This window comes from Cynoglossus semilaevis, chromosome 13 (genome assembly GCF_000523025.1).
Source record: "Cynoglossus semilaevis isolate Cse_v1.0 chromosome 13, Cse_v1.0, whole genome shotgun sequence".
In the NCBI taxonomy this organism is placed as follows: domain Eukaryota; kingdom Metazoa; phylum Chordata; class Actinopteri; order Pleuronectiformes; family Cynoglossidae; genus Cynoglossus; species Cynoglossus semilaevis.
In genome coordinates this window covers 20,829,345-20,848,028 of record NC_024319.1, presented here as the reverse complement: position 1 = coordinate 20,848,028, position 18,684 = coordinate 20,829,345, and the positions used below count along the sequence as shown (strand labels likewise).

Below are 18,684 nucleotides of genomic sequence, written 5' to 3'. Positions count from 1 at the left end.
TGCTGAACTGACACTGACAGTTTAATAATTGTGTTTTATTAACAAATATATTCTTAATGAAAAACTCATTTCGAAGGTGGTTCTCAGCTGAGACTATTTCTGCACTCCTGAATTCAATCTGTCTCTTTCCTTAATCGCAACACATCGGCTGTGATTTCAGTTGGTGCCGCTAGATGGCACCAAACTACTTTTGCTGGAGGATGGCCAATATCTCTGTATTATGCAATATCCAGACGGAGGTTTTATGGCAGTTCGAAAAAACAGTGGTGTCCACACGTGTCAAATCAATAACTAGGGACGTCCAGATGAGACTGGTTGTGTAATATATATCCCACACCTACATGTGGTGCTGTAAACGGACACAGACATAGCAATTAAACACCAGAAGAAGACTGTTCTGGTTTGAGTATGTTGTGGGTTTAAAAAAAAACAAAAAACAAACTGCTGTTATTTCCTATGCATCTTCAGTGCTCTTGTGAGTGACAAAAGGCAATGAGGTTTCATTTCAATGCTGCTGACAAACCTAGCAGCATCTGCAGCTCAAAACACTCCTCCGTTCCCGCCATTCACCGTGACCATCATTGCACGCCATTGTTCTAAAAAAAACAATGACGTCGTCATGACCACGGCATTATCAGATTTTCCCTCTCTAAAACCGGTTCAGAGAAAACTCTCAGTGCGTAGCTGTTACCATGTGGGTGAGAGGTGCTAAGATAAGAAACTACTGTTTTTCGAACAGGCGTGGGCTAACGTTTTGCCTCGCAGGTCACAGAAGTCCTAAAATTGAACAGGGTGTGGCCCTGGTCAGGAGCAGATAGATGGAGCGTTGGTGTGAACTAAGATAAATGACATGATAATGTCATGCATAAAGGCTGTTGTTAAAATGCTTAAATTCTTTTATCATTTTCTATGCCACCTATTGGGGAAACGTGGGCATTGCATTGTATTGCAGGGAAAAGGCAGAAGTATAATGATAATAAAATTAATTATATAATTTGGAAAAGTTTGACAGGCCAGATTAAAATGATTAAAAAGCTAAACGGGCTGCATCTGGCCCCCAGGCCTTAGTTTGCCCATGCCTGGTTTAGACCTAATAATCAATGTCGCTTTGGATGAAAGCGTCTGCTAAATGCAAAAATGTAAATGTACATAAACCAATAGTGAGATGACCAATCGGTCAAACTTTGAACCTGATTTTTGCCCATGAGCCAACACCTAGACCAACACCTAGATTGGTCTTAGTCTAAATCCAATTCTCATCAGTAGCCTCTCATATCCGATGTCTTAATGACTGTGAGTTAGAGTCTGGATCTTAGGTCTGTGTTTCAATGTAAGTCTTTCAATGATGTCAGTCAAAAATCTCCAGGAAACGTCAAAAACATTTCTAATGACTTTTAGGATTTTTTCCAAATCGACCCTCCCGCCAGTATTCGTAGCGCTTTCTTTTTGGCATCTTCTGTTCAATCTCGGTCACCCCCATTTGTCATTGCAGGAGACTCACCTCCGGGGCTGTCCAAAGAAATTGCCAGTGCTCTGTCCCATGTCCCAGGCTTCGAAATGGATCCTTTCTCCCTTGATGACCCACTCAGAATGGACCACCTGGCCCTAGACATGCTCGAAGGTGACCTGATGTTGGCTGACCCTGCCGTGGAGGACTCCTTTCGGTCAGACCGACTGAAATGACCTCTGCCCCTGCAGCTCCTAGCTCCATTTGTACTCGCACTCCACTGTGGGAATGCAGAGATGGAAATCTGTGAAGACGGACAAGTAGGGGACTACGTCGGCATACAGAGCCAGGTCTGGAAGTTCTGGAGGAACGAACCGAGGTTTCTGACGGTGATGAACTAATGAAGGCGGCGATTTTTTTCCCGTTGAAAGCACTTAACTGCAAAATAAAAAAAAAGAAATTGCTCTTGCTAATGCTTGAAGTCAAGAAAAAGGCGCTTTTCTATTTAGCCATTAGCTTGCATGAGTCTCAGCTACATGTAAATGAAAATGCACTTGCGTAAAATGCAAATACATTGGAGGGGGAGGGGAGATGCTAACTCTACTCTGACGTCCAATTAGTGTTAAGTACTCTGTATAAAAGAAAAACTAAGAAAATCCGAAAAGGAAGCATACGAGAAAACATGACCTAGAACTGTTTCTGGTCACTTCATGTGGCTGTGGCTGTGGCTTTGCTAAGCTTTTTTTAAAAAGACATGGATGTTTGGTTGTTGGAAGATTTTTTTTTTTTTTTTTTTTGCTCCAAAAATGCAGTTGGTCTTGCTGTAACCACCATTTGACAGGAAGTTAGCCAGTATAAATTATACATCTAAAATGTATATATACCTTTTTAAATATCAAAACAACCCAGTGAGTCACAGTTGAGCAAAATATATATCTTCGTACAGTGACTTGATCAGCTCCACACAGAGGGGTTGCAATGTGATGCACTGATGTTGTCGAAGCAGCTTTGAATACGATAAAGGCCACGGTGATTGGTAGATTGTCACTTGACAAATTACAAAGGAAATTTTTGTAAAGTTGTACCTTTAAAAAAAAAAGTCCAAAATTATTCTTGCGATATACTTTTTTAAGTAAAATAAATAGCTAAAATAATTTTCAGGATTTTTTTTACCTAAATGATCTGATATATGAATTTTGACCATTTCACAGAATTCAGAGATGACGTTTGTTATTATTTACTAACTTACTTCAATCTCTGACCTGAATCTCTAAAACATTTAAATAAATTTGAATTTAAAAATATATATTTTAGTGTTTCAGATCAAAAGAATATATATTTTTATTCTTGTATTTTATCAAAAAAGTAATTTAAGTTCAGAATTTTTCAAATTGATTTCAGAGTTTTAAAAAGAAGAAAAGATTGTCTATGTGAATCTTATTCCGGTCCCTTAGATTCAGCTCTGATGTGGACCTATTTGCCTTTATGTGAAACAAGTGAAGAGTTAAAAAGTAAAAAAGTTGAAAAGCAAAATCAGCCAATCATGGCCGCTGATGCCCCAGTCTGGATTCGCTTTCCTCTAAAAAAAAAAAAAAAGAAAAAAAAAAAAGCAGACTGAGCAACGGAATCAAACCTAAAACTTGAGCTTTAAACTTAAATATGCAAAAACTGTAAATGATGCAAAAAAGAAAGAAAATGATGCAGTGTCATGTACTTATGATGTCACATAATTGTATCCAAGGATACGTAGAGTTACTGAAAATATATGGAGGTTAATTTTGACCAAAACCCACTCAGGCCGGAGTCCAAGTTTCAGTCAAAGTCCTAGTCCGAGTCCATGTCCAAGTCTTTGTTGCATTCTTGATCCTAATCTGAATCTCTGGGATTTATTCTTGCTCACTTTAAATTTCAGCCATATCATTCTCAGTCATTAAATAAGTATTTTTTTATAAAAAAAAATAGAAAAATGAAAAATTAAATTACCATCGAAATGAACTGTGTTTAAAATACAAGACTTAAGATATTAAAAATATGAGCCTCATAAAGTAATATAGATTTTGTAGTAAAACACCTGATTGTGGCTATCAGTATCACTTACAGAAAATCAAACGGCAACAAGAATAAACGTCAGATGTGACATAGAAGTTCAGAGCAGGGTTCTTGGAAGTGACGGAGAGAAAGCATGTAATGTCACTGGATGATGTTACAGGACATTACAGTCACCACTGCTGGTCAAATGTGGGGGCTGATGACAATAAGTGTTCTTACTTTCGAGGCTGATGACAGAGATGAGAGAAGACGTGAAACAGAAAGTGACATTAAAGGGCGAAGAAGTGTTCATGGCGAGCGAAAAGTGATGTAATTGGAAAATACAAATTGCTAAAAAAAAATTACAATTTATTTAAAAAAAACTGATCACAGAATTTGATCTGCCATTTGTACTTACGTATCTGTGCAGCATCTTGTCTTCGTTATGCAATACTGTACATCTGTGTTTTGCAGAATGTGTCAGTAGGGAGAGCTGTTGAGCAGCGAGGTGCAGTGTTTGTGTGTTGGGGTGGGGAATCAATTTAAGGCCATATTTCAGATATTATTTTCATATTTTGTATTGATGTATAATATTAATTTCTTTCACGTTATTAATGTTTTTGTTTGTTTTAGTGCCCTCTGCGTATCAGGCTCTTTTTTTTAAGTGTTGAATGTTGCATCGTGGAGGGAATGTAGAGTGTTGTTGATGTCATTATTTGTAAATATGAATTTCACAGGAAAATTTTTTTAAAGAAACTGTATCTTCACATTATTTTACAGAAAATAAATCCTTAAACTACTAAGCTGTGTTTTTCATTAGTAGTACCCACTGCACATACATTTAAAAAAATATTAAACACTGCTAGAGGACACTAGATTTAAATATTAGCTATTTTAAGATACTTCCAGTTATGTCATTTTAAGCAATTATGGCACAGAAAAAAAACATTTCTATTTTATATTTTATTTTCATTTACGAGAACCAGTATCCAAATAAATAAATGTGATGCATTACTGTTTAGTAGTGTTCATTTTAATCAAAATTAATTAATCAAAGGTTACACAATTGGATTTTTTTTAAACTTAACAAAAGGGTATTTTTTTTATTTTAAATAATTTTTAACACGGATTTAAAATGTCTGACTTAAAATACTATGACCTTCAATAGCCCAAAAAAAGAATAGTATAAATATTGTACACCGGAAGTACATTTAATTCGGGGCGATTTAATTTGAAGTACCCTAGCGGAAGTGGTCCCTGTTGTCGTCGCTGTTGTTTTGTTGTAACTTGACACCCCGCCGCTATTGCCTCTTCTTGTTCAGCTGCGGGTCTTCGGTATCAAACATGGACGTCACATGTGAGAGACGGAGCTGAACCATGGTCACCGTCACCCTCTGCAGCGGGAAAAAGCAGTTGAGTCACGATAAGGTAACACCGGCCTTGACTGCGTTCTCTGTCACTTCTGACTGTTTAACCGAACCCGGTTCTGTTACAGGGAGAGCCGACAACGACGAGGGAGGGTTAGCGGCAACACACGCGCGCACACACAGGCACACACATATACACAAACACACACTGTATTTAAAGCGTTTAACGGGAGACATCGACGCAGGCTTCCATTATCGGACACGCCTCCTTCCCTGCTGCTTCTACAGTTTCTTATCGCAAACGCGATGTCACGACGCCCGAAGCTCCCATCCATTCACCTGAGTTGAATGAAGTAAATACTGGTAATTGCTCCAAGCATGGTTGTCGTTAATATCTTTTCAAATTGCAAATTGGGGGTAAGCCCTATTTATTTTGTGAACATTAAAAACGAAACGAGAGCCTTAACATCGAGATTCGTATTAGCATCAGTGTTGTGTTCTGCTGGTACAGTGGTATGGATTAATGCTGCGTGTCCGATAATGGAAGCCCAGTCGTTGATTCCTGATGTCGCAGCCGGCCACAGTACTGGCCAATGGTCACATGACCACAGTGACGCAGGAGGGGGAAGCCACTATACACGCAAGGAATGGAGGGTTATTATTGGTCACGTGGTGCGTCACCGGGGGAGTGGTGGCGGGACTGATATCAAGAAATAGTTATGGCAAATAATGATAATGGAATCCGTCCCCTCTGGGTCGTTGCTTGTCCCATACTTTAAATGCCCCTGCAGAAAAATCAAAATCAAACGTCAACAGTTCTGTATGTCCCATGTCCTGTCCTTCTGTCCCGCACGCCGACCGTTTGTCCTTACATGCACAAGTCGGTCATTTTGCCAAGGCATGGTTCTGTGCGTCTGTGCGTCTGTCTCTTGGCCTGTGTTACTGGCTGTCATTTCTACAGTTTCTACCCTACACGCTCTGTCCTGCAGTCTGTCTCTTCCCGTATTCATTCTGTCCATCCTTCATCTTTTTTTTTCATCATCAACTCACTGGCAACTTAAGGGTTGCTGCTATAAAAAGCAGTCTTAACATTACACTTTACTAGTGGACCTGAAATGTTAACCATTGGCCCAAAAAAAAATTGAGACATCTCAATGTGTATTTACCAGTCAGGTCCATCCAGTAATGGCAATTATTCTACCTGAGAGTCAACACAGGAGCTGCTGGTCTGTTGCTAACTTGTGTCAGTGCTAGCTAAAGATGTCACGTGAGTTCAATTCCATGTTTTTCTGGAACAGCCTTGCTTTTCCTCCCTCCCCAGGTGTTAAAGCTTTATGCCGCTAATTGAAACTAAAACCATCTTGCGCTAAAGAAAGAGGGAGTGTAAACAAATTTACAGGAAGTGCCTCATTGGGCTAGGTTTCTTTCTTGTAAGTCACGGGACATATTTTGATGTCTTTTTCATTGGTTCAGATTAGCACTTGGGCGTGGAACCTGTTAAAACAAGCACAGAGTGAAAACGTGGTGATCATACCTCGAGGTTCCACTATGTCATCCTGAACTCCGAGAGAAAATAAAAAAATTTTGAGGTCTCAAAAACACATGTAGCCAGTTTGAGTGAATGATATGAAAAGCTACAAAGTAGTGTTGGGACACAGATCAAAGTTGATCTCAGATAGATAGAATTATGTTTTTATTCAATAGCACTTCAAATTGATTGGGTTTACAAACACGTGAACTTAAAATTTAAAATTGCAAAAAAAAAATTCACATTTTAACTGCCTTCCGACTCATCTGTTGTGAGCTTGCTGCAATGTTTTGTCCGTACCAGGACTGTCATAGCTAACAAAAAACTCGCAGCAACAAGTTTTTGGTTTTTTTTTTTTTTAGCAGCAACAAGTTTTTGGGTTTTTTTTTTTGCATACATGTTCTTCATGTTCTTATCCAAGCTGCCATCTAAGGTTAAAAGAAAAAACGCAAAATTCTTCCGGCACTGTCTTTCATCACAGTTCGCCATACATTCTTGCGTGCTGACATCACTCGCTGACGTCACTCGCTGACGTCATATCGTAAGTCTGTGCCAAATTAGGCAACTTTTTTTTTATCGTAAGTCAAGTCAACGTTATTGTCAGATATGCCATAAATGCGAGACATATAGCACAAATAAAATTACAGTCCTCTCTGACCCACGGTGCAAACAAGTAAAAACAATACATAAAAAAAATACACTAAATTAAAAAAAAAAAAAAAAGTTATGGAAAGACAAAAGACCATCATTAATTAAAATCAGTCAATCAAGGGCAAAAGCAAATGAGCAAGTAAAATGTAATCTGCACTTCCTGTAATTAATTAATTTAAATGAATTCCACGGTTAATTAATTATATCAAATACCTTCCCCGGTCTTGAGAGGATTGAAATTTGATTTTCTTGCTGTCGGACGCCGCCGTAAGACGACACTTGTTCGTGAGATGAATCTCGTTTCACTCATCGGAACGGCAGGGTTCATAAAAATGAATATTTCCGATTAAAAGCCAGTGGTCTGTGGGTTTGTGAGATGATGCATAATTGACGAGGTAAACATGAATCCGCTGCAGCTACTGACAGGCGTGTCGTGAATTGTTAGCACAACTGCGTGATTGGATCATTAATAACTAATCCAGAGTTGGTACTGAGTCGGTCACGTGTGGCTGGTTAATTTGAACTTCTATCACTCTTTATGTTAGACACGGTGAAATCCGGCCTGTGAATTTAAAGGGAACTCTGGCATGTCCCAGCATGCACTGGAAACACAAATCTGCGTCTGAGACACGCTGGGAACGTAAACATCAGCTGTCACATCTTTTTTTTTTTTTTTTTTTTTTTTTTTAAACCTGCGGGCCCGTCTTCCCTCCCCCCTTTTTTTTCTCCTTCCATTTCATTCTGACAACAGACCCACCACTCTCTCTCTCTCTCTCTCTCTCTCTCTTTCTCTGTTTTTTTTACTGGATTGCATCACTTGTCCACTAACTCACTAAATAACTATCCACTTACAACTGGGGATTTGTGGGATCACAGAGGTTCCTCCTCCTCTTCCTCCTCCTCCTTACATCTGTTGAGTTTCACAGGACAGGGACTCGCCCTTTAAATATGTCTGTGTTCAGTTTTTGTAACTGCTAGTTGGATGAAGAAAGGGGAAAAAAAAACAGTAAGTATGAGTTTAGACATGTCTGAGTGCCTTGAAGTCAATATTTATTTCTATAGACTATGGTGTGGAACACAGTGATAATGGTAGGTTTTCCGTTTGGAATCTTGCCCACAATTCCAATTTAGCAAAACAGATGTACACGTAGTACACATATCTACAATGTTTAAGGCGCAATTTATAATATTTCTATTAAGACATTTCACTCTTGTTTTCTAAGAGTTTTACCATAGAATTATCATTAAAAATAAATAATCTTTTTGGAATAGGCCTTTAATAAGGAAAGTGGATTCCTTATTAATTATCCTAATCCTAAAAAGGTCATGTTTCCAGCTGCTCCTGTTGAACCACTTGTCTTCTTCATCCTGTTTGTTTACTCTTTGGGTTGTTGTTTACATCATACATGTGAAGTCTTCCGACTCTGGACGGTCAGTGTCCTCCTGATGCTGCTCCTCAAAGGGAGAGCGGATGCTCTAAATTTAGAACGGAGACATTTAAACCTTCTCCTGGACTCGGCTCCGCTCTCCTCTTTTAGCTCGGAGTCTGAAGCGAATCAGTTTTTTTGTTTTTTTTTTGCCCTGCGAAACCACGGTCAGCGTTCAGTAGTGGCGACGGCGTCAGCGCGGTGGTGCCATCCATGGTGTTCCATTCCCTGCAGCCCAGATTGAGTCTGAAGCTCCGGGCCAATGTACCAACTGTCCAATGTTGCTGTTTTTTTGTCAGGAGGCTTTAAATAGACTGATCTGCACTGAAGCCCCTGTGAGGCGACCAGACCCTGCCTGTCTTTTCACTCAAAAGGATCACAGAATCTACAGAAACACAACGTTGACGTATCAACATTTGGTGTTTTTTTTTTTTTTTAAATCTACAGAAACGCAACGTTGATATATATAAACATTTGGTGTTTTTTTTTTTTTTTGTTTTTTTTTGTTTTTTCGTACATTAACCATGTATTTTACAAAAGGGTGTATTGTACCTATAATTAATAGAAGACAAACACTGTGTTTACTGGGTTTGCAAGTATCCAATTTTATAGAAAACATTTAAAAAAAAAATGTCATAAATATTATATATTTACAAAATACTCAAACAAAGCAGAAAAAATCCATTTGCAAATATTTTCCCATTTTGTCAAACTGGCTTTGATGATTTTTTACAAAATATCAAAAAAAAATGAAAGGATGACATCACATAAAAGGCACATCTTAACACGTGGACTTAATCTGAAATGTTCCACAAAAAAAATGTCAGTAATACAGGAGAAGGAGAACTTTACATTACTGAACCAACGGAATAACCCGCAACAGAACGTTCTTAGCCGACGTTAGCGTACAATCGACGGCATATTAGATGAACTGACGATGAAGCCACGGCCTTCCTCCACCCAGTGTAAGCAGCCGGTGTGATTCCACTTATGTTCGTCAGTCTCCGTGTTTTTCAATAAACCATCAGTTAAAAACCGAAACCTTACGACAAAGACTGAATCGACCCTTAGCCCCGGCGCTGAGTGTGATTTCGTATAAATGTTGTCATGTGATGCTGATCTGAGTGTGATTTTGAGTGTGATTTCGAGTGTGATTTCATATAAATGTTGTCATGTGATGCTGATCTGTCTACCCCGCAAACAAGGACGCTCTGTTGTCACTCTGTTGCCTCCCCGGTACCTAGTACCAGCTCACACACAGCTCTGTGTGTGGTTAAGTGTCAGTGTAGTGTGTCATCTTTACAGACGTCACATAATATCCTGTAGTCGCTTTAACCGTAGATTTCGAAATCTTCAAAAACATCCGATGATCGTCTGCAATCGGACACGTTGACTAACACTTCATTGGCCTCTTTTCCTTTGTTGCGTTCAGATATTTTTGTTATTTTGTCATGTGACATTTGTGTCCATCTCGTACATAGTCGACTTGTATCACATTTTGTTTTGCCTAAAATAAAATTAAATGAAAAAAAACGCTAAAAAAAGAAATTGTTGATGATACAGCCGAACATTTGGTTTTGCCTAAAAAAAAAATTAAATAAAAAAAAAAAACGCTAAAAAAGAAATTGTTGATGATACAGCCGAAAGAGGTGTAAAATACTAGTACTATGTAGTCGGGTGACCTGTGGTGAGGGGTACAGCTGCGTGCCCGCCTGTGGTTGGTTTGTGAATCTGTCGGCCTCGATGGTTTTTGTCTTTTGCAGCCGCAGTCGGTTTATTTCAGGCTGAAACTGTTTCGGCACGTGGCCCTGTTTCCGCCGCAGTCGGTTTATTTCAGGCTGCAACTGTTTCGGCACGTGGCCCTGTTTCCTCATTAACGCCCTACTGTAGGACCGACGTGCTTTTAGATCGACGCCGTCTGTGAGCGTCGCTGCACATTTTCAGGTCTTAGTGACAAAACTGTCACGGCTGTAGGCGGGTTGAGAGAGGTGATCGATTACAATGGCAACGGTAACAGTCTTTGGAGAAGACCTGAGCACGCGCTTAGCTCTCTGTACAGCTGTTTGTGAATATTAATGAAAAGCAGCTGCATCTGATGACCACATCCTCTTTTCTGTGCTCCGGGTTCTGACCTAATATCGTTGTTCCTTCCAAAACTACCTTTGCACCATTTGAGGACGTCCAGAAATTCTGCCCAATATTGGACCAGTACTAAAACGTACCATCATTTTTTTTCAACTGCTCCAGCATCCAAGTAAGGATAATGTTGATGTGGCAATATTAAAAAAAAAATATTGTCGCTGAGGTCAGTGAGCAACTGTTGAACTGAGGTGAACCCGTCTGTGAGGAAAGGATGAACATTTCTCTGGGGTTTCCACTGTTTGTGTATGAGTGAGCTTTTCATTGTTGCTGCATCTAAAAAAAAAAAAGGAAGCAATGAGCGACTGTTGAAATGAGCTGTTTCAGCTAAAATTGTTGTCCTTTTTTTTTTTTTATCAACGCCTCACTTTGTTTCAGTCACGAGCGCAGCTCGCTTTTACTGAAGTGAACGTTTCCATGGAAACCTAGCTTAAAACCCACGATAACCCGCTGATCTCGGATAAAAACGCCGTGCGGTTTGTTTTTTTTACACACACACGCGTAACCCTGAAGAAGATTGCTCTAAATTGATCTCCTCTAACCCACTTCTGCCTAGCACTTCCTGTCGCATAACCTCGGCCGTGACATCACTAAACTCCGCCCTTGACCTTTCACTGTGTATCGTTAAGTTTTCCTCAGAGCCTCTGTGATGCAGCTCAGCGACAGTCAGAGCGCCTGTGCGTGAGTAACTCTGACATTGACTACATGTCGAATTGTTGATGAAAGTGTGTGTGTGATTGTCAGGGCTTGCTGTGAGAAAGAGTCGGTGATATTGTTTCTCTGGTCCAGGAGAAAAAGTCGGTGATATTGTTTCTCTGGTCCAGCAGTGATCTTTATCACAGCTGAGAGGAATTTTTATAAACATCTCCACTTGAAATTCCCACCCAAAGCTATCATGGGCTCAGGACAAAATATCCTTGGAATATCTGAACTTACTCTTGAGATTCACAGAGTGACCTTATCGAACCTGGGAATATTTGGATTGACATCGGTTGAGATTGTTTGTAGTGGATTGTTTACATGCTCCAAAAAGGCAGAAAAGACCGAACCCTGACAAAAGTCGGTCTGTTGGGCTGAAAAGGGAAATCAATTTTCAATTTTTAGGAATTAAAACCTCCTTACTTGCTGTTTTCAGAATGTCTTTCAAAATGTAGCACAATCTGACTTTAACTGGTTCAAAGGAGAAGTCAGAGGCCGTGGAGCAGTGGAGATCACCATGTGTAAATGAACACAGTCAAATCTCTCACCGTAGAAATTGGCAGATATTTTGAACTTAGAAATAATAATTCAGAGCCAGTTCTTTCACCAGAGAAAATTCCAAAAAGTAGTTGTCATACCCCAGTGTCAACAAAGGCTGCAGGAGTGACTTCAGAATGTCTGACTTTATGGCAGAATTGCAAAGTAAAGCCTTGGTATCAGACTGGCTGAAGAGGAAACAGACTCATAGGTATCAAGGCTCTGTTCCAGGACATTGGAAGATTTGTGCGATAAGAGCAGTTTGAAGATGCAAAATCAGTCTCTTAATACTATTAATTCTGTCATAATGAAGGGAGTAGCTTACTTTTGATGGTAGATAACAGGACTTTTATATAGAGGGAAGGGATTTTTTTTTTTTAAATGCCGTGTCATACCCTTCTGACATCACTGTATTGGAAACAGTTTCATCCTCCGACAGTATAATGGTCCAAAACGTTGTCAGTGAATAGAAGAATAACGTCATTCAAAGTGACCTCAGTACAGTAGGCGTGACTTTCCAGTTCAAACTCTATTTGATCGTACTCCATTAATCTGAGCATTTTAAAAATGTTATTCAGATTTGCTAACGGTTATGCTAAAAAAAAAAGGTTAGCATGCAGGATATTGGGAAGCTACTTCACAAAACGCATAACACTAACAATAACTGAATATGTAACATGGCTGCCTAAAAGTGATTTAGATATTTTATTATTATTATTGAACTTGTGTTAATTTATTATGATTAAATTATTATTTATTTTTAATGATTTAATGATTTAATATTAATAAATTAACATAAGTTAAATGAGAACAAAAAATATCAAAATACATGACAGTATTAGTATTAGTATTAGTAGCAACATGACAGTCACATGGTTAATTTAAGGTTACCTTGAAGTGATATCAATGTTAGTCTTAAATGACAGAACACAGTAGTTATTCGAGCAGCAGAGAACCAGCAACTGCGAGTCTAAATCACTGTCTTATAGTCTTTGTCTCTGTCGACCAAATGAGTTGTACTTTACAGTTTAAATTTAATAAGAAACATGTGATATTGGGATTCAAGGCCGGTTAACAGTGAGAGTGTGACGTACGACGTCCATCTGTCTGCCATTAAACTCTATCGTAGCGATGGTGATCTGTGACATGTGTGCCACCAGGAAGTCCTCGATGAACAGGAAACAGGCAGTAGGCCTTCTTCCTGTTTGTCGGTTGAACTTTGCACCATTGCTGGTTGACACCTCGTCCTTGTTGTTCGTTGTAAACTCTCACTTTCACATATACAGGGTTAGAATCATCAAGCATGTGAGAACGAAAGAGAGGGAGAGAGAGAAAGGACTCCGAATAAAATATCACTGGTTCGCAGAAAAGGAAGGAAATCGAATCTTCTGCTGACAAAGGAAAACGTTAAGGCCACACAGATTTATATCAGGGGCTGAAAAATGGACACACTCGAAAAATGTCTGAGGCAAAGAATTCAGATCATCTGACAATGATTTCTATTTTTTTCCCCTAGATTTGATTTTTTTTTTCAAGTGAATTTAATGTGCAATATTTTAAATATAAATTATTTTCTTCTTTCTTCCAGCGGAGGGCAGACAGGAGGCATGACAGAGGAGAAATGTCCTCAGCTGGTGGACTATTTTGTAGTGGCCGGACTGGACCACAAGGGGCCCTGGAGGCCCCTGGATGAGGATGGAAAGGCCGCCACAATGTCCACCTCTTCATCTGTTTCCACCTCTTCCTCCTCTACATCTTCGTCGTCATCGGGCCGGCTGGTAGAGCCAGTCACAGACTTGGTGGTCATTTCCCGCGGCCATGATGAGGAAGTGCCCGAGGGCTTCACCTGCATCGAGAAAACGTTGGGAGGACACTCTGCTGAGCTCAGCGCTGGACTGATCAACAACCCTCACCTGTACCTCTGCTATAGGCGAGGACGAGACAAACCTCCTATCCTGGAACTGGGGTGAGATATGGGAACATTCCTAATTGATATCGATGAAAAGTTTCGAGAAATAAATAGTAGGGATATCCGATAATATCGGTTGGCTCCGATAATGAAAATCCCGATAACGCAACACCTTCGGTTTCGCCAAATAAAGTGTGACCAAAAAATAGTTTTGGGGAAGAAAGGCTGTATATGAATGTGAATGCCACTAGAGGGCAGCATTGCAGATCATTTTATTAATCTATTTTAATAATCAGGATTGATTGCAGTACATTTCATTTCTGTTTGTGTTTGGACAATATCGGCATATCAGATATCGGCAAAACGTTCCGGTTGAAATTCCCTAATAAATAAGTATCGTATCGAAGCAGAAATTCTGGTACCTCGTCTGGGTTTTGGTACACAGCTGCTTTTTCACTGGTCAAGCATTGCCATGGTTACATAAAACCACCCCCCCTTCCGGTTGAAATCCATTTCAGAACAATCCTCTGTTTTTTGCCTATTTTTATTTAGACATCAAAGAACCACGTTCAAATTAATTAATATTAAAAAATGAATCCGACGCTTAGGAAGAAAAACAACTCTCACTTTTCTACGCTCACGTTCCGACGTATCAAAACTGAAATGAGCCTAGAAATGTGCGGCCCTCGCGCACGTTTCCACAGCTGTCGGCCTTTGGCGACACTTAGTGCCGATGCCGGGAAACTGCTAATGATGTAAGAACAAAACAAGTATTCATCAGAGTGAGGTGCACATCAGAGACACACTTGCAGTTGGATGTGAAAGAACGCAACAAGTGTTGAAGAAGCCTTGTTTACAATTGCTTAGGGAACGCCAGGGTTTACTGTCCATTCCATCTGTCCATTCTTGTCACTCCTAAAGACAATCTTAGCATCTTTAACTCTGCCACCTCCAGCTCCGCCTCCTGTCTTCTGCCTATTGCTACTGTCTCTAAACCATACATCATGGCTGGTCTCTCCACCGTCCTGTGAACCTTTCCCTTCACCTTTGCCGACACCGTAGCATCTTCTGTTACTTTATTTATAGGCATCACCTTTGTTTTTCTTGGGGGGGCAAGTGGTGGCTTGGTGCTTAAGGAAGCAGATTTGGGTCCGAAAGTTTTCAGGTTCGAGTCCACCAGCTGCCAAGTTACGACTTAGATGCTCTGAGCCTGGCACCGTCCCCACAAGACTTAAATGCCCTGAGCCTGGCACCGTCCCCACAAACTGCTCCCTGGGCGCATAAAGCTGCCCACTGTTCACTTTGGTGATGGGTTAAAAGCAGAGGTCACATTTCAGTTTCCTTTTTTTATAAGAATATTTAAAATTGTAAATTAAATTCATGACTTTACGAGGCCTAAACCTGCCACAGGTGCAACAGTAGACCACTAGTTCTTCATTTGTTTTCTATAGAAACCTCTGTTTCTCCATGGGATGCTGAACAGGTAACATTTTTTTTTTTTTTTAATATCCTGATGCACGTATTTGTTTGTCTGGATCTCCGCAGGGTTCTGTACGAAGGGAAGGAACAGTTGAAGCAGAGCTGGTATGTCATCGAGACCACGCCCTACAGTCGCTCGGCCAGTTTGAACTCCGGCGCGGGTCCAACGGCTCACCGGGTGTTCCTGACGTATCGGCGGGCGTTGGATTCTCAGGGCCTCCACACGCTCGGCGTCACGGACATCGCTCTGCTGCTGCCCAGCAAAGGGGAGGTGGCGCCGCATACATTCTGTCGAGTGGAAAAGAGCCTTAACACCGGCATGGTGAGTCCGTGGGTATATAAAAAAAAAAAATATATATATATATATGGGGAAAAAAATGACCTTCAAGTTAAGTGTGTTGTGTCATTGTTTTTGTGCCCAGTGGGGTCCATCGCTGTATGTCTGCTATAAGAGAGCTGTTGCCAAAGCCAACGCACTGGTCTACGAAGCCAGTGAGTATCTGTCACCGCATCTCGTCATTGGTATTGTCACCTCTCTGTGCTTCAATAAACTACAGTCTATGAAGAAAGACTGTAGAGAGAGACTACTACAGTACATAGAAAAACTTTGCATGGCAGAAGGCACGCCGTTGCCATTTTATGGCCCAAATCTTTCAGTCAGGAGACGAGGGCTACAGCGCCAATATCCCATCCCAAAAATAGTAGTAACAGTGGTAAATGCTCTATTTTTTTTTTTAATCCATTGACCGAATTCTAACCTCTAAAATGTGTGTGCCCGCTGTAGGCCTGATAAGTCGTTACCCAGAGGAAGATCTGGAGGCGTTTCCCCTTCCAGAGTCAGTTCCTGTGTTCTGCCTGCCGATGGGCGTCACAGTGGAAAGTTGGCCTCTGAACACTAAGTACCAGCTACCTGTCTTCTCCACCTTTGTTCTCACCTCAGCCTCCGGGGATAAGGTTGGTTGGACCGACACAAAAGTGCTTGAGTTTCCTCATTCATCCTGATGCAGTCCAGTAGGTCAGAAAGCCGTGTTTCCGCAGGTTTACGGGGCTGCTATCCAGTTTTACGAGTCCTTCCCCAGAGAGCTGCTGTCGGAGCGCCAGAGCGTCCGGCTGGGTCTTCTCAGTGTGGTGGACCGGAGACCGATCGCTCACCGCAGCCTGCAGGTGAAGAAGAGCATCTGCGTCCTGTCGCACTGGCCCTTCTTCAACGTCTTCCAGAAGTTCCTCACCTTCATCTACAGATACTCCATCTCAGGACCTCACGTACTGCCACTTGAAAAGTCAGTTCAATATTCTGACAGATTTTTTTTTTTTTTTGTTTTATTTAAAAATTATGGAAATCCAGCTTAGTTTCTGTGTCTTCTTCTGCTTTTCTCTACAGACACATCTCGAGCTTCATGCACAATGTCCCCTTTCCTTCCCCTCAGCGTCCACGTATCCTTGTTCAGGTACAAATGCACCTTTAGTTCAAAACACCTCATTTGAAAGAGATCTTTATTAGCTGGCAATTTGGGTGGGAAACTTTTTAAAATCAATTTAACAACATTGTTTACCCAAATTGTATTTTATTTATTGGGTGTGTTAAATTTGAGTGTGCACCTGTGTGTCTTTCAGCTCTCTCCGTATGACAACCTGCTGCTGTGTCAGCCTGTCTCCTCTCCACTGCCCCTCAGGTCAGTTTTTATTATTGCACATCAAAAAAAAAAAAAAAAATACCTTAGTCATCATCTTCTTCCGTCATCATCAAAATTTCCACGGCTTTAAAAATGTTCATCTGAGTCTGTTGAAAAGTCAGACAAAATGGCAACACAGCTAACGATGTATTAATAACTCAAAATTTTTTTAATAAAATTAATAATGGACTATGAAGGAGGAAACGTAGCTCTACGTACAATGGGGTCCTGTAACAACATCAAAGGTCACAAAAGGTCAGCGCCGTGGTTCTAGTTTCATACCAGTGCATACCGTGGTGTGTTTTTGTTTCACAGTGGTGCCAGTTACCTGAAGCTTCTCCAGAACCTGGGTCCAGAAAATGCGTGCACCCTACTGCTCGCCGTGCTCACCGAGCACAAGCTGCTGCTTCACTCGCTGAGACCCGATGTTCTAACTTCTGTCAGCGAGGCCCTCGTCTCTGTGAGAATCAGCAAAACACACACGTGTCGAGCGACCGACGTTAAGTTTGTCACGTGGCGTTCCTGTGCAATCGTTCAATAATTTTAGTTTGACCTTTCATTGTGTGTTAGTTTTTACTCACTTTGACATATCTGTTTTTGGCTGTTTTTTGATAACCTTATCCGATAACTTGGCTAGCTTTTTGCTTCTTTTTCGCTATGTGGCTAGGACCAATCTTAGTCCCAACATTCAGTTATTTCTAGACTCAGTGATTGATTATTTATATGATTATAAACGTAGTCCCTGCTTCTTGATGCATGTACTCTTAAAAAACACATCTACCATAATTTACGGACTATTGAGCGCACCTGAATATAAGCCACGCTCTCTAAATTAAAAAAAAAAAAAAGTACATATATAGGCCGCACTTCTATAAGCCACAGGCGTCCACGTTGTAACATGGAATATTTACATATATTTATATTTATTTAATTAAATAAGTTAAGAGATAAGTGGTGAAGTTGTGTTGCTCTTTAACCTGACCTTTGTGTTTTTGTCCTCTTTGGTGTCTCCAGATGAGTTTCCCGCTGCGCTGGCTTTGTCCGTACATCCCTCTGTGTCCACTGCAGATGGCTGATGTGCTGCTGGCTCCGATGCCCTTCGTCGTGGGAGTCCACTCCAGCTACTTTGACCTTTACGACCCCCCTGTGGACGTGGTGTGTGTGGATCTGGATACCAACACCATCTTCCAGTAGGTCAATTGTCAACTTTTTTGGAAAATGTAATTGTTTCTTTTTTTTTTTTCACCACACCACTGTCCATAGAGAATGTCTTTTTTATAGAGACACAGCCACTGTTGAATAATTAATAATAATAATAATTAATGATGAGAATTGAGTCCATTATTCGTCTCACATTGGGAAATGTAATGTGTTAGACTTCAACTAACAGAGGCTGCCACAGGAGTAGTACATGGTTGCAACTCACAGGCTGCCAAACAGGAGGCGCTATCAACCATGAGCAGCAAAATCTGTCGTTTTCTCTGTAAATGTTATTACAGTAAATGAAGGGCTAACAAAAAAAAAAAACCCACACATTCAGTTTCCCTTTCATCAAACCTCTTTAACTGGTTTAGGTCGGATGATAAGAAGCCACTGTCATGGAGGTCATTACCCAGGAGACCCGGCAAGACTTTGTTCAACACCCTCACCAGCCTCCATAAGACGCTGGAGAAGAGTGAGTAATAACTTGTGGTTCCAGCATCATTTTACAGTCTTAAACTGATTCATTTGAGTGACTTTTCTGTAACATTACTCTATATTTGCAGTTTGCACTCCAGGCCAGGAGGAGGCGACACTAGA

General features: G+C 40.6%; 2 protein-coding genes across 8 annotated transcripts in view; both read left to right on the top strand.

Moving 5' to 3' along the window:
• Positions 1 to 3,406, top strand: part of LOC103388972 (CREB-regulated transcription coactivator 2) — a 20,145-nt gene extending 16,739 nt beyond the window's left edge. Inside the window, exon 17 of the mRNA XM_017038056.2 lies at positions 1,493 to 3,406. Coding sequence (XP_016893545.1) covers positions 1,493 to 1,683 — 191 coding nt within the window. The 3' untranslated portion in view covers positions 1,684 to 3,406. The remainder of the gene's footprint in view (positions 1 to 1,492) is intronic.
• A 1,336-nt stretch (positions 3,407 to 4,742) lies between these two features.
• The window catches only part of dennd4b (DENN/MADD domain containing 4B), a 24,985-nt gene continuing 11,043 nt past the window's right edge, over positions 4,743 to 18,684 (top strand). Inside the window, exons 1-12 of one of the 7 annotated variants that reach the window (XM_008324214.3) lie at positions 4,743 to 4,903; positions 13,412 to 13,789; positions 15,278 to 15,533; positions 15,634 to 15,703; positions 15,996 to 16,165; positions 16,250 to 16,491; positions 16,593 to 16,659; positions 16,826 to 16,884; positions 17,200 to 17,344; positions 17,899 to 18,074; positions 18,459 to 18,559; positions 18,651 to 18,684. The exon at positions 18,651 to 18,684 is cut by the window's right edge and continues 179 nt beyond it. In XM_008324214.3, the coding sequence (XP_008322436.1) occupies positions 13,431 to 13,789; positions 15,278 to 15,533; positions 15,634 to 15,703; positions 15,996 to 16,165; positions 16,250 to 16,491; positions 16,593 to 16,659; positions 16,826 to 16,884; positions 17,200 to 17,344; positions 17,899 to 18,074; positions 18,459 to 18,559; positions 18,651 to 18,684 (1,679 nt within the window). In that variant the 5' untranslated portion in view covers positions 4,743 to 4,903; positions 13,412 to 13,430. Of the gene's footprint in view, positions 4,904 to 9,156; positions 9,414 to 10,317; positions 10,703 to 10,935; positions 11,269 to 13,411; positions 13,790 to 15,277; positions 15,534 to 15,633; positions 15,704 to 15,995; positions 16,166 to 16,249; positions 16,492 to 16,592; positions 16,660 to 16,825; positions 16,885 to 17,199; positions 17,345 to 17,898; positions 18,075 to 18,458; positions 18,560 to 18,650 lie in introns of those variants that run through there. The other 6 variants (XM_008324213.3, XM_008324215.3, XM_025061618.1 and 3 more) reach the window with 6 other exon arrangements.